The sequence below is a fragment of the Psittacula echo genome (assembly GCF_963264785.1).
Source record: "Psittacula echo genome assembly, chromosome: 4".
Classification (NCBI taxonomy): Eukaryota; Metazoa; Chordata; class Aves; order Psittaciformes; family Psittacidae; genus Psittacula; species Psittacula echo.
Window position 1 is genome coordinate 29,625,989 of NC_137738.1, and position 15,036 is coordinate 29,641,024.

The following is a 15,036-nucleotide window of genomic DNA, read 5'->3' on the forward strand; positions in this document are numbered from 1 at the left end:
CTATTTAGCATTCAATGCTGTTTTCAATCTTCACCAAGGTTAAGACACATGGGGGAGAAAACTAAGTAGCTAAACTTAACTGCATGTGCAACAGGAGGTAGCAATGAAACCAGTGAAGAGGTTATAAAGTTATATAGGTTATATAAGGTTATAAGGTTATATGATGAGGTTATAAGCAGAAGATTTTTTTAAGATGCTCTGCCATTACCCACATACACAGATAATAACGGTAATCAGCACACAGCAGTAACCAACTCAGTTCTAGGTGCTACGCTACAGGGTTATGAATTCATTTCAGATACGAACTTTGCCATTGTCACCTTAGAAGGCTAGCATGCAGCAACCCACTTTATCTGAGGAAAGCCACTAAATACTCAAGGTACAACACCTCGTCGAACACAGAAGCAAACTAGGAGGGTACAACCTGCCTACAGACAACTTCCCAGAAATTAAGGTGTTGGCCATCACCCTAACAGTAGGTTCAAGAGTTCATCATCTTGTGCTAAAAACAGAACTAAAAATGTAGCTGTGCTAGGTCCTTTCTTTATCAAGCAAATAGTGAAGGGATCCTTAGCAACAGTCTCATGACTGAGCCTTGTCTTAACAGTCCATGCATGATGACCTTCAAGACACACGTGCACAGGCCTTTTAAATAAAGTGCTTTAAACTCGAATAAAGCTTTTTTTTTTTTATTTCTACTAGACCACTTAAGGACTCCTAACTAGAAAAAGACAGTAACATATTGCTGGGTATCTGGCAACTCAGAACAAAAAGGAAAGAGAGTGGAGATGGCCTCAAACATTTATGGAAATACATAGACTTCCACTTTCAGGTGACCAATTCAAAACACAGCTATAATGGCAAGTTATAAACACCTCCTCTATTCTGGTAGGCCAGCCTTCCAGCATCACAGCTGCCAAAAATCTTAGAAGCTCCTGCATCTACATATGGACCAAGGATTCATCAAAGCATGAACTGAGCAACTCCCTCACTCTTTCAGGTGCTTTTGTCGATGCCAACGGCTGAAAGCAAACCTGGCAACTGCACAAGAGTTTCTACTGTTCTTAAGCTATTATTTTTTTCTGCCACGATGTTCATTAAGCGGGTAAATTTTACCCGTGCTAAATGCATGCAATCTAAACCAGAAATACATATGATTGGCAGAGAAACAGTAGCAATGCCCTTATTAAAACTTTCCCTTTCAAGGCACTTTTGAAAGCTAGGACTACACAACCCATCAGAGCAGAATAAGTCTTGTGGCGTTGCAATCGTGGTGGCACACAGGATTTTATCCCACATCACTTTAAGTGAGCTCCCGTCGAGAGAACAAGACTTTTGAGTGCGCTGCAGGTAAACCCTTTTCTCCCTACCTTCTACAACAACTCCGGAACAAGTTCACAGCCACGGCAACCAACCTGCCGCCTGCCCAAGCCTCTGGCGCGGGTGCCCAAGCAAGTTGCAACACCCATCTTCCAGTGAAACAAGGCTCCCGGACCGTGCCCGTCCAGGCCTGGACACCCGCTTCCCGTGCGGACCGGTCACGCAGGGTCCCCGCCGGGCGCAACCGGTCTCTCCCCGGGCAGAGGCACGGTGACTGCCTCGCTGCCGCCTCTGTCGCCCGCAGCAGCCCCGAAGGCCGCTCCTCCCTCCCACGCTGCTACCCCGCTCCCCGGTCGGGACTCACTGTTGCTGGACTTGAGGTCCCGGTGCAGGATGGGGACGATGGCCTGGTCGTGCAGGTAAAGCATGCCGCGGGCAATTTGCACCGCCCAGTTCACCAAGATGTGCGGGGGGATGCGGAGGCCCCCGCGGGCGGCCCCGGCCCCGGGAGCAGCGGCGGCGGCCAGGGCCCTGTTGAGGGAGCCGCCGCGGGCGAACTCCATAACGAGGCAGAGGTTGGGCTCTCTCAGGCAGACCCCGTGCAGGGCGATGATGTTGGGGTGCCTCAGCATGGAGAACAGCTTGGCCTCCTGGCGCACGCTCTCCGCTGTGGCCGTGATGTCCTCGTCGGGGTCCTGCCGCGCCGCCTTCACAGCCACCTCGCGGCCGCGCCAGGTGGCCCGGTACACCTTCCCGAAGCCCCCCACCCCGATGATCTCCTGCAGCTCCAGGTGCTGGAAGTCGATCTCTGTCAGGCTCCCCGGTGGGTCCCTCTGCCCGCCGCTGTTGCCCCCCGCAGCCGCCCCACCACAGGGCTGCCGGGTCACGTAGTTGGCGGGGAAGATGCCGAGACGGTGGCGGATCTTCCCCGCCCACCAGCCGTCGTCGCCGGACACAGCCGCGTCCTGCGACAGCACCTCCACCACGTCCCCCCGCCGCAGGCTCAGCTCGTCCTCGCCGCTCGCCTCATAGTCGTACAGCGCCGTCCACAGCGGGCACGGACCGCCACCGCCGGCGGTGGTGGCCGCCGCCCCGGCGCCCGGCACGGCCATGGCAGCAACCTCAGCCCCGGCGGCCGCCGACGCGGAGCCGCGCGCCCAGCCTCATCCTCACCTGCCACCGCCGCCGAGCGGGAGGCGCGGGAGGGGAAGGGGCGGGGCCCGGGGAAGGGGCGGGACTCACCCAGCCCGGTCGCTGCCGCCGCCGGCGGTCTCAGGCAGGTAGGGCGCAAGCGCGCGCGGGGAAAGGCGGAGAGGGGAGTGGCGGTGCCCCTCGCCCTCGCTCCCGCCCCCGCGCGCTGCCCCGCCCCCAGGGATTGGCCGCCGGCAGTCACGTGGGGCCGCAAGACTGAGGGCGCTGGCATGTAGGCAGGTGGGTGCCCGCGCCCGCCCCTCCCACGCGCGCAGACTGGCAGGCTCCGGCCGCCGCGGGAGGGGCGGGGCGCCCGCGGTCGCGAGGCTGAGGCGGTCGCTGTGGTCCCTCCCGGCTGAGGGGAGGGGATAGGGGCACGGGCAGGACCAGCCCGCCTGGGGCAGCGGTGACCCCGCTCCAAGGGGGGGATGGTGTCGCGGGGACTGTGGTCTCTGGGAGGGCCGCGGCCCCCGGTGCAGGCCGCCCTCAGGCGCCCAGCCCAGCCTGCTTTGTCCCTCGGGAGCAGCAGAGCAGGTCAAGGGTTGGACCTCGCCTTCAGCGGCAGCTTCCCCTCTCCTTCACTATGCGGTCTTGGGGCTTTACCAGAAATAAAACCAGTAGTTTCTGAAAAAAACACGCTTCCTCAATCCGTGTTTCCTCTTCCACCTGCCTACACTGCTCATGGACTCTCCCCCATGCCTGGTCCCCCATCCACACACAGACTAAAAGGATCACACACAGTTATTTCGTTATGAGGTTGTCTGGAAATAGCAAGTGCTGTGTATATGCTATTTCTGGATAAAGATTTTCCTGGTTTTAGGTGGAAAAAATGCATCATTTCCTACACTACAATAGTCGTTTCATTGGAGGTTAGAGGGAAGCGTGTGGGCTGGGATGTACCTTCCTCTTGTCAGCGCTGTAGCGCTGGCTTGAAGTGAAAAAGATGGGTTTTCAGCCTCAGAGTTGATCACTTTGTGCGGCAGCACCTGTGGTTCTGGACGTGGCTGCTGCCAGCGGAAGCCCATGGGTGGGTAGGAAAAGCATGGGGAAGGTGTCAAACCGCACTGCCAGGTAGAGTAAACCAGTGTGGTGAATGGTGAGTTCTCGCACGAAAACCCACATCCAGAGCACTGCGCATCCCTATGTAAATACAAAACTGGCAGCTGTGTATCACAGGACTAAGGTTGCAAAATAAAGACAGTAACTTAAAAAAAAAATAAAATTACAGTATCAAAAATAATAAATTCTTGTTTATCCCACAGTCTAAACCATGTTTATAGTTATACATGCGCAAAAATTACACAGAAAATTACTTACTGAACCATGCTACCAAAAAGAAAGAATGCAGAACCAGCATGTCTATCCAGTCTTTTCCCATTTCCTTTAATATAAGAGATTGCCTTGCAGCTATTCAGAGAGGTAATTACAAGCCCTTTCCTTATCTGCATATTTGCCTTATTATAAAAGCCATACAGTGTGTTGTAACACAAGCGTGCTACCACACAAATTCCACCTGGAACTTGATCTGTTATCTAAAAGAATCTGCAGGAACTAATTAAGTATGGAATGTTTTGGGTCAGGCAAGGTATTGGTTGCAGTACAGTGAACAGTTTAAATATTTCTTTGGAACTATTATTCCGAAATTCGCCCTCTGCAGTGCTACTGTCTGCAATTGCTGCGCTCGGGTTCTTCTTGGTTCAGTGTTTCTTCAGCATCCAGCACGCTCGGATCTGGATGTAATTGCTGCTCCTAGGAGTTGTAATGATGGAAACCGCGCCACGGACAACCCCATGGAGCGCCGTCACTTTTCTGGTGGCACCACCTAGTGGAGTCACCGCTGGGAAGAGCAGCACAACGCCGGCAAAGCTTTCGGCTCGGCCCGTCACTAGCACCGAGAGAGAGAGAAAACGTCCATATTATTAATCTTTGGCACTCCTGCAACCGTATAGAGTGGACTGTGCATCTGCCCTGTGCCCAGCACATGTATCTGGGGCTGGAACCACAGGAACCCTTCATTCATGCAAGTACTATAACACCAAAATATTTTCTGTGTCAGCGTTATCCAGAGATGAGGAAGAGCTGAAAGATGTGAGTGGTGGGCAGACAAGTCACCCTAATAAGATGCAATGGAAGCCTGCATTACGTGGGGCTTCCAAATAATAACCTACATCTGTTGGAAGTGCCAAAATTCAGAAGAGAGCAGGTTTTGAAGAAGCTTTCCATTTCCATCTTTATTTAGTCATCTGTCTTTTTTGGAGCTGTGCAGGTAAATTGTCTTATTTGCCAGTATGGAAAACAACTTCAGTAGTTTCTAAAAATTAACATTTTTAATCGCTGCACATAGAAAAATAGTATTTTGCTCTTGCTATTGCACTTGACCCAGTGATTACATTTGCAACAACAAACTTTCTAATTTCCACTGGACAATGGGGAGGTTTGGATGAGATGTGTTTACAGGAGCAGGTCGTGAGGCACTGCTGGGACCATGCCTCCTTCACACACGTTAAGAGAGCTCGCTGCTTATCAAGGATGCACTGAGCAGTGTTTGTCAGGCCCTGTGGCTGTAGGCCAGCAGGATTTGGAGGGTGCCTGCATCGCTGAAGGAAGCCGTGCTCTTTCTCCCCTCTCCCAGCCACTTGTCCATCCTGCTGTGTCATCCCTCCTATTAAGCCAACAGAAGGATACAGCATGACCACAATGCCTGCAATAGCAGGAAGTGAGCAGAGATGCATTTAATTAGCTCACAGGTATGGTTGTTTAATAGCATCTTCGGTCTCTTATTGTTGTCTAAAAAATCCATGCAAAGCATGCTGGAATGGCGTGTGGAGTCCATGGAACTAACCATAGTCAGGAACAACAGAAGCAGGGTAGATCTGGTGAAGTGATATTCAAGCTTCTTGGCTGCCTCCATTTTGTACATGCACCCTTCGCAAAACTGACGGCAATGAAAGTCTGTACATGTTGAAAGTCCCTGGAAGGGGTTGATGAGAGATGTACAATTGAAGTTTACAGCTATTTTCTGAGGGTAGAAGGTGAGAGGGTGGGAGTGCTGTGTGGAATCAGCTCTGGCATTCATGGCCCATCCTTACACCTCATCCTTCAGGAGTGTCCCACAGGGATATATATGCCTTTGGCCTATCCTGCTCAAAGCTTGTCCTTGGCCCTGTCTATCTTCTAGCTCCACTCCCCACTGCTTCACATACTGAAGTGTTCCTTCACAGCTGCCATGAAATCCCTTAGCACAAAGCAGGCTATTTTACCCTAAACTCATTCTTGAAAGAAAACGAATAGCTTTTAGGGACTTCCACACCTGCATGCCCCAAGTACAGCTGTACTTGTACAGCCCCAAGTACAAAAAGATTGTCACCAGCGCCGGTCAGAGCTCAAGCTCAGAAGCTCGTGATGTACTAAGCTGAATTAACAGCTAGCAACAAAAGCAAAGCGGCGGGGGCAGTGTGACCGCTGAGGAGCGCAGCCCACCCGCTGACGCCGCTGCTGCTTCTTTACCGCGCATTTTTTTGCACCTGTGAACCAGCCGGGCGGGACGCCGCGGTGACGGACGCCGCCGCGCCAGAACTTCCCCCCACCTCCGCAGCGGCTCGGCACGGCCCCTCTCCGCCCTGCGGCCTCCGTGCTTAGCCGCCTGCTACCAGCAGCCGAGCGGGGTCCCCAGGCCCGGCAGTGGGGCAGCGCGCCCGCACCGCGGCGGGGTCGATCGAGGCGTCGCGCTCGGGGGAGGGTGGCCAGTGGCAGCGGTAGCGGCGGCGCTCGAGGTGGGGCGGGCTGGGCCGGGCGGGATGCTCGGCGTCGCAGGGCACCATGGGAGAATCCGCGGGCGCCCGGCATGGCGGCGACGGAGGGCGGCTGAGGGGCGGCGGTGGCGGCGGCGGCGGGGAGCGGCCATGGTGTCGCCGGCGGCGCGGCTGGTGGGGCAGGGCGTGTGGGCGGCGCTGACCGGGGGCTGGTACCACGACCCGGAGCAGGGGGCCTTCACCAACAGCTGCCACCTCTATTTGTGGCTCTTCCTGCTGACGCTGCCCATGGCCATGCACCTGGTGAGACCCGGCCCGCGGCGCGGCGGGGATAGCGAGGAGGGAGGGAAGTGGGGAGGGCGCAGCGGACCCTGGCCCTGACGCGGGAGCTGCGCGTGAGGGAGTGCGACAGGGAATAAACAGACCCCAGGGGGGTTAAAGACCAAGCATGTCGGGATGTACGTGAGGACTTGTGTCTGAAAGTGGATGGGGTGGGCGCATAGGTAACGGCTGGACCTCTTCCCCAGCTGAAGCGGTTGGGAAAGGTAACTTGGGAAGAGGTGCAGTGCTGGCCGTTGCCGGTGATGAATAACCGCCGGGACGTTCGTTACAAAAAAATCCCTTTTAGATACTTTTTATTTTCCAATCTGCTCCAGTCTTACCTCCGACGAAGCGTAAATAAATGGAAAAATCCAAATACAGTGTAATTAATATGCCTGGCTGAATGTCATTGGTGAGTCACATGGTTTTTTGTGACATGCAGCTCCATTTGTGCTGAAATTTAAACATTGCAAAGAAATAATCTCACTAACTAGAGGCTGTTCGATAGACTTGGAAATTATTTTCCTTGAAAATTTGAAACTTTTGCTCTATTTGTGTGAACTCTCCTACCGTGTAAGAAAAGCTTAAAAGTATCATTTGCTGGATCATTGCATCTATTTATTGGTGTGATTTTCGGTAGCTTAATATTGCTTCTGTTGGAAACAATTTCCATATTCAATCCCTTTAGTTGTCACAGTGACTCAACTAAATTGTTAACTAAGTTCTGTAGAATTTTTCTTGTTGGGTAGAGTTTCAAATAGGTCTCTTCACCCTACGTGGTCAGATATTGGCTGGATTTTCAAAAGCGAAGAGTGTTCATTTATCCCTCTGCAATCCCAGTGAAAAGGAAGTCTTGTATTTTTAATAAACCAGCTGGCATACTGTATTTTGTGGCACAGATTGCAGTGAATTCTTGTGAGCATGGCTCATGAAGTTAATGAACCCAGGTAACAATGTGCTTTCTTCTGATTGATAGGGTCTATTTCCTATGCAAACCAGCAAGAATCTTGCATTGTAGGTTTTATTGTCACAATGGTATGTGTGGAAAACTTCTGAACTAATAGCATGAAGGAGGCACGCAGGGTTCCACAAAGGAACACTGGGTACAAAGACTGTAGGTCAGAGCTAAGGTGAAAAACAGAAAGACATTATTTAAAGGGAAACAGAGGAAACCTAACTTATTTACCACACTCTCTCAGGCTCCGTCTTTGCCTGTTTAGATGGACTTGCCTTTTCTGCAGGGTGGCTGACTTTCTGACAAATCATTTGGTTAAATGCAGGACTTGTGTTCTTGAGCCTAATATACTGCTCTGGGAATTCTTTATTCTTGATAAGAATAATGCATTTATTGTGCTGCTGCTTGAGAGGAATGATGTCCTTAAGTATTTGTTTTCTTGCTTGTAAGTGATTGGGCTTTGTAAACTTTTTGCAAGATGTGTGTTCTTGCCACTTAGAAACTTGAACCTCCTTTTTAACTGACTGTTTTCTTTGGGGAATTTTATTTATAATATTCAGTGATGTTTGGGTGATATTTATATTACACCCTTGACACCAGTAGTTTTGGATTCAATGACTAAAGTGGCTAAAGCAGTCACTGACACTTCTTGAAATGGCAAGTCTAAACAAATCAGAGTTTTTAAAAAAATCTTTCAGATTTTCATTTGCTTGGGATAATCTTAATCACACTATTGACAAAGAAATTGTCTCAAACAGTTTGATTCGAATGAAATGGCAAAACTGATCCAGCTGTTTTTAGATTTTTAACACTGGCTCAGCAGAGATGTGCTAACAGTGACGTGGAGAAGCTTATAGTATCAACTTGTTTCTGTTGTGTGGATTGAGGATTGCATTCTCTAGCTTTGTCAGCATAGCTTGCTTTGGTACTAATGGTTCCTTTATTAGCTTACCCACCCCTGAAAATGCAGATCTGTTTTCATGTCTTCTCTTTCTTCCTCATTTATCCTTTGTAGTACTAAATATGTGATTTAAAATGTAAATGGGATATTACTTGGAGCACCACTGCTGTTAAAATCAACTTTCAAAATTGTAGTGAGATCTCTTCTAACTTTACCATGTCAATTCTCATAAGAGATTAAGAATTAAATATCTTATTCCACCAGACAGTCCAGGGTTCCCAGGTGTTTTGTGCATGAAAAGAATGGTAACTATTATATAAAGCTGCTGGGCTGAATTCAGCCCCAGTGATACACTAGTAATGCAGACATGTCACTTTGGGAATGCTTGTACTGTACCTTATTTTACAAGCCACAAGAGAATATATGTCCACATTTCAGTGAGTCCCCAGAGCAGCTTAGTGAGCATTTCTAAGCCCTTGAACTTACAGGGTTGTTAGTTCTTATGTCTTAGATCTTCAAGTCACACTGTGATAGGAGAAGCACAGCCTGGCAGTATAAGGGTGTGGGCACATAAATAACTTGGAGGTAAACTGCAATAAAACTTGCAGTTTGTCGGCTGCTTCTACTCCCATTTGGCCATGCTTTACCCCACTTAACCTTCTGTAAAAGTAGGGATACGTATACCTCTACAAGAGAGAGGTAAGCTACACTCTACTTACTGTATTTGTTGTGTGGTAGGATGCACACTTGCAACTGAGTGGACGCTTCTGGAATTTTATTTGCTACCTGTTTTCCCATGGTGTATAATGGACATCTCTTGGTTATTAATTCAGCCAAGTTTAAAACAAAAATACCCCTCTTTGGCTGTAATATTGAATCTCCCTGATACTTCTGCAAGCTTTATGGTAGTGACTGAATATTTATCTGGTAGTTCCCTTGTCTATGTTCTGTATCCCAAGAAGATAGTGAGGCCCAAGTGCAGCACTGTCTTGCTTTAGATGCCTCAGATGCTTAAACATCAGGTGGGATACATCTGGGTCTAGTTGACTTTAATAATTCAGTCCAATTTATAAGGGGTGTGGTATTTTGTTTAGCAGTTACACACCTTTATATTAACGAGTATATACCTCAGTTTCCTCTGCCTTTGTGATACTCAAATAACATTAGTAGATATGTGAAGAAGAATTTAGACATTCCTCTGGGAGCAATCTCTGGACTGGCACAAGCCCCCAGCGAAGACCCTTGCTCTATGGGCAGGTCAACTCTCTTGCATTTCCAATAGTAAGGGCACATTTGTAACACACCAGCCTGCATTTTTCCCTGTGACCCCATGCTGTTCTGGTACTTGGTATAACAGAAGCTATTGGGAAACAAAGGATGTTATGGTAGAGTTTTTAATTGGGCAAGAGCAAAGAAAGATGGAGCTTAGCTTCCACAGAAGTCTGTGGGATGTCATGAGGCTTACTTTCGAATTAATTTGTATTTGTGGATGTTTTTTTCCTAGCTTCTAATAAGATGCCAGCTCAGTTGAAGATTTTTGTGTCACTGGGGTGGCATTCAAAAGGTCAGAGGGCTGAATGGGTTCCTCTTGTTAACACAGAAGGTGTGCTGCTGTGACCTTGTCCCGGTGGAGTGTATTCTCTCAAAGTTAGTTGAAAGTAGCTGAATAATTAAAAAGTTATTCATTAGAGGGGATGGAAAGACATCACGAGTACACAGGCACATGGTGTGATTATAAAACCTCGTTTCCATGGGAAACCAGGCTAATTATAACTATAGTGCATCAAAAGTGAATTTATCATACAATTCCTTAGTGGTCTATAACTTAGTTCCTCCTTAGCTCAAGCAGATTTGATAGCTTTCACCTATACATACCTAGGAACAACTGCAGTCATCTGACACTTGCATCCTTATGCAAGAGGTCTGATTTGGAAAATTGAGGGCTTTCCATTCTTAGTTTAATCTTTCTCTTAATCGTGTGGGCAGGGACCAACCTGCTGGCTTGTACTACTTAGCTTGCCCCCAGATTCAGAATATTAAGGATTCATTGGCCACCTTATACATAAAGCAAGCTTGGGATTGTGAGCATACACGACACGTACATGGGGGACAGTGCTGTGTACTCTGGGCACGTGGGCAGGGAAACCAAGGGCAGGCTGAGGGCCCAGCTCTCCAGCAGGTCTGGTCACAAGTCGGGGACGAAGACATGCAGCACTCAGTGGTTGCTAAAACGGGCCTGTTTTCCACTTAGAAATCTAGGAGCTTCCTTTGATTCTCTTTTGTAGCGAGCTGTATGCATGCTTAGACTGCAGTACTGGAAGTCTATTTTTGTTGTGCCCTCTTGACATTATTCATATAATATTTATTAAGCTTTGTGAATGTCACCTATAGAGCACTTATTTTGTAGTGGCTCATTCTGAGTCGTTATTTAATAATGAGTGCTTGGCCTGTGCTTTTTAGTGTGTAGTTAAAGAGATTGCATAGTGAACAAATCTCTCATTTGAACAAATCATTATAGATAATGGGCTATCATTCTTTGTGAAACAAGCCATTTTAAACTTATGTTTCGTAAACACATTAGTCATAAACCACGAATTCCTCACCCTCATCCTACAAACTTTATACCCTGAGAGCATGGTGCCTTGCAAACTGATCTTCTTTCTGGCCCAGATTTGCTAAATGACTGAAGGGTATGCTTAGTGTCGGTTATATACTTAGTGCCATGAACTACTCTTGAAAGACTAAGCCTCAACTTGTAGAAAGTAATGTCTGTCATATTAAGGATTGTTAGTAGTACCTACGTGCTAAATAGCTTCTCCACTTTTGTGCAATAGATTCTTTGCGTGTGAGTAAGAATAGTCATAAAAAAGGATTTGCCTGAAAACTTTCACATGTACATCGTGAAGGTACAAAGTCTCACTAAGCCAAAAGCAGCAGCAGAATAGCAACCTGCTTGCTTGTAATAACACAGAAATGATTCAACATACTCATTTCAACATCAAGATAAATGCGGTGACTTGTTTCAGAGGTGAAGTAAGTGTGCCTTCTTCCCTTCACCTGTGTGGTCAGTGTGGTTTATTTATGAACCTGAAAAGAATTCTAATCTTTTACATTCAAATGCTCCTTTACTTGAAGTGCTGATACTTAAAATGATACATTTAGGCCCAAAGTAAAGACCATTCTTACTTCAGTAGGCTTTAGGAAATCTTCAGCATTGAAAATCTTTCTTCTTCTCCCTTCCACTTGCACTACAAATTGTGTAGGAATATAGTAATGGTCTGTTTAAAAAAACCAAAAACCTGAGGAGAAATTAAACTCATTGTGAGACTGCAACTGCATGACCACAATACATAAGGGTGTTCTGTATGTATAATGATAAAGGCTTGGGCCTTCAATTGTAACTACCGAATGTCTGTTGCTGTGATTTGGCCTGTACTGTAAGGAACTATTTACATACAAAAATGTTGTTAGTATGTCATGTCTGTGAAAGAACTTTACAGACTATAGTTGAACTGTAATTAATTTTAATGACTAAGAAATACGGTGCTCATCACAGATCAACAAACAGATCAAAGACAGCTGCAAATTAACAATAATGGACTTTATGAAAAGAATTCAAAGAGTCTGCCTCTCCAAATGCATTTTATTCATTTGTTTTGACTAGTCCTGATTAATTATTTAAAATTCCTCAGTGGTAAAGATACTTGGGAATATGCTTTGAGGTGTTAAAATAAGGAGATCAAATTACAGCCTTTTACTGTTAAATCATAACTGAGAAGCTGGGTAAGATGGCAGAATTTTTCAAAATTAGTTTCCTGTTCATAATGTTTTATTTTATGTCTGCATTTTTATCAGTTACTCATTCAGGAAAGGCTGCAGCTGCATTATCCTGGGAATGCAGTATTTTAAGAGGTTTTATAATGTTTTTCAGTTGTGAGATTGTAATGACTTTGTTAGGACATAAGTGATCTCCACAGCTAATCAAAAGAAGAATAAAACTTGTGAAGTGGTTTGAAATTTGAAAAGACCTTTTTTGTGAGCAGAACTCAACTATTCTGTATGAAAATGCACTGCTTCTTGTTGTAAAACTCAATAGAGGTACCGCTATTAGACAATAAGGAATAATTACTTTAAAAAAACTTAGTGGCATCTTCTCAAAATAAACTGTTATGACTGTGTCTTTATTATTTCTTTCTGTAGGCTTTTCCAGCAAACTCAGTTACGGTGTTTGCATACTGTAGCTTGGTGACGGTGTTCTTCACAGTGATAAAGGTGATCAGTTACCGTCTACACCTGATGTTTGATAAAGGCGAAGTAATTCAACAAAAGCTATCAAGAAAAAATGGAAGGCAACATAAAGATACAGAGGTTCCAAATGGAAACACAGCTCATCTCTCAGATCAGAGGTAAGGCTTTCATTGCACATTGCTGGTGTATTCTGTTAAATAGATGAGTTTGCTCTGTGGTACTGCACAGCAGAAATGCCTGTTGGCTGTAGGAAGACTCCTTACAGTTGTGTGAGGAATGGCACTTCTAAAAACCTGCTTAGCATTTTCAGATTTGGTGGCTGCAGCATGCTTGTGGAGAAGCGGGCAGAGCTGCACCTGTTTCAGAGGATGGGGCAGCAGTTGGGCATGATGAAGGCAGAGACCCATCTGGGAAGATCCTGGAGAAAACTTCTCTCAGGTTTTCTGGGGAAGCCTTAAATACTTGCTCTTCCCTCTTCCTGTTGTGCTTATCTGCTGGGAAGAGGGGAGGGGAGGAGAGGAAGTGGCATGTACCCATTGGCAAAGAAAATGCTTTAACATCACGGCTCTGGAAGCCTGAGCTCATGTTGCCTTTGTGTGCTTACAGTAACTTCCCTCTCAGGTCAAATCTAGATGTGTAAGTTGCTTTTCTCTCCTTATGTTTGATTGTGCCTGCCTATGATACTTTTATGGTCCTGTTCTTGAAGAAAGCTAGAACCACATTTATTTCTCAGGAGCATTTGGTAGTATTTGCAGCCTCTCAGCTGAGGATCCAAGTACTATGTCTTTGCTGCAAATAATCAAAGTCAATAAGGCTGCTTCCAGGTTGAGATGCTATTAAAGGTAAAAATAGTATTGGGCTAAGGACAAGTGCTGACATTTTCCAGATTTGTGTATAGGTAGAATATGCGGTACGCTTTTTGGTATAAATGGAGACTTCTCTTGCTGGTTTTTCAACCTTGAGTCATACAAACAAATGAAGCTGCCAAGTGGCTTCCAGTGTTCCTGGGTGTTATGAGAGATGAGAAAAATGCTGAAATAAGGTGCATCCAATAGTGATGGCAGTGTAGAAAAGTCCAAACAAAGCTTAAACCAAATTGGCTTGCTACAACTAGCAGTCAAGCTTGAGCAGAGAGCCCTATATACAAGAACTTTAGGTATTTTTTTTATGCATTCACAGTTGCTACTGGTAGTTCTGTGCAAGCTAAGTAGTATTAAGGTTGTTTGTATACCTACTGTGCTTCTGTGTCTTTATACATGCATGTCTGTGCTGCACTCCTGGTAGTGACATTGCTGGGAGCGGCAAGGTCTGCTTGCATTGTGAGTCTTTTGAGAAATGCCTCTTAAGTGTGTTACTAACCATACAAGGTTTTTATTTTAGATTGGGTGATGGCTCTCAGGCTCTACTCCTCTTTAGCTCTCACCAGTCCACAGTGCTATTTCCTGTGTCTGATGTAGCTATTTAAGAGACACATCAGTTGTTCTAGACTGGCTCAAATTTAAGCAAGAACTTCGTGTTTCCCTGTTCACTGGCTAGTGAAATGAATGCAAACTTTCATTATCCTGCCTTTATTTTGACTAAAAAGTAGAGGAATAATCACTAAAAACTTGCTTGTTAAATCATGTAACTATTCCGTCTAGGAGGTCCTAGGCATAACTGTCCATTATTTAGTACCTGATCAGAAAATAATGAACTTAGTATGGATGCCAGAAGTAGTTGATAGTTGAGAGGTTGAACGAGATTTTTTTTCTAATCATAATAAAATTGTGGAAAGGTGATACCTTCAGGTAAATAATTTTGTAGCTTATATACAGCTGTAGGGTTTTAAAAATAAGTGTTTGGGGAAAAAACCCAACCTCACAAACTAAAAAGCCCAAATTCAAGCAGGCTAAATGAAATTATATACACATCGGGGGGTTGAAGAGATGTCATTGTATTTCTTAAAGCAATATTCTACTTCCTAAGACACCAGAACTATTTTATATTGAGGGATTTTTTTTAATTTAGTTTTATCAGATTATCTTGGTGAGGAAGGAGATGTAAAAAGGGGCTACAGTATTTTTCAGCCCTGTGCTTTTAGCATTGGAGGGGGAAAAACATGCTGTCACTTCACTGTGCTGTGTTACTTTTTTTCCTATTCTGTTACTATTCCCCAGCTTCTTCCCAAAGACACTGTGATCAACTGTGGTAAAAAGCATTGTGTTATTTTTCATTTGCTTCCTTTCCAGCAATAACAGCAGGGATAATGGTGTCATCAGTGAGACCAACCAAGATGACTCTACCCAAACAATTCATGATAGTTCAAGGATACAGGCTGTGGACTTGGAGAACTCACCTGGAGGAATGGT

The 15,036-nt window shown here is 46.1% G+C and overlaps 2 protein-coding genes across 2 annotated transcripts in view; one reads left to right on the forward strand and one right to left on the reverse strand.

Moving 5' to 3' along the window:
• MAP3K21 (mitogen-activated protein kinase kinase kinase 21) overlaps window positions 1–2,432 on the reverse strand; it is a gene marked incomplete at both ends in the record, with an annotated part of 45,793 nt that extends 43,361 nt beyond the window's left edge. The window contains one exon of the mRNA XM_080615983.1: window positions 1,685–2,432. Coding sequence (XP_080472109.1) covers window positions 1,685–2,432 — 748 coding nt within the window. The remainder of the gene's footprint in view (window positions 1–1,684) is intronic.
• A 3,981-nt stretch (window positions 2,433–6,413) lies between these two features.
• Window positions 6,414–15,036, forward strand: part of PCNX2 (pecanex 2) — a gene marked incomplete at its 5' end in the record, with an annotated part of 150,298 nt that continues 141,675 nt past the window's right edge. The window contains 3 exons of the mRNA XM_080615762.1: window positions 6,414–6,566; window positions 12,641–12,846; window positions 14,917–15,034. Coding sequence (XP_080471888.1) covers window positions 6,414–6,566; window positions 12,641–12,846; window positions 14,917–15,034 — 477 coding nt within the window. The remainder of the gene's footprint in view (window positions 6,567–12,640; window positions 12,847–14,916; window positions 15,035–15,036) is intronic.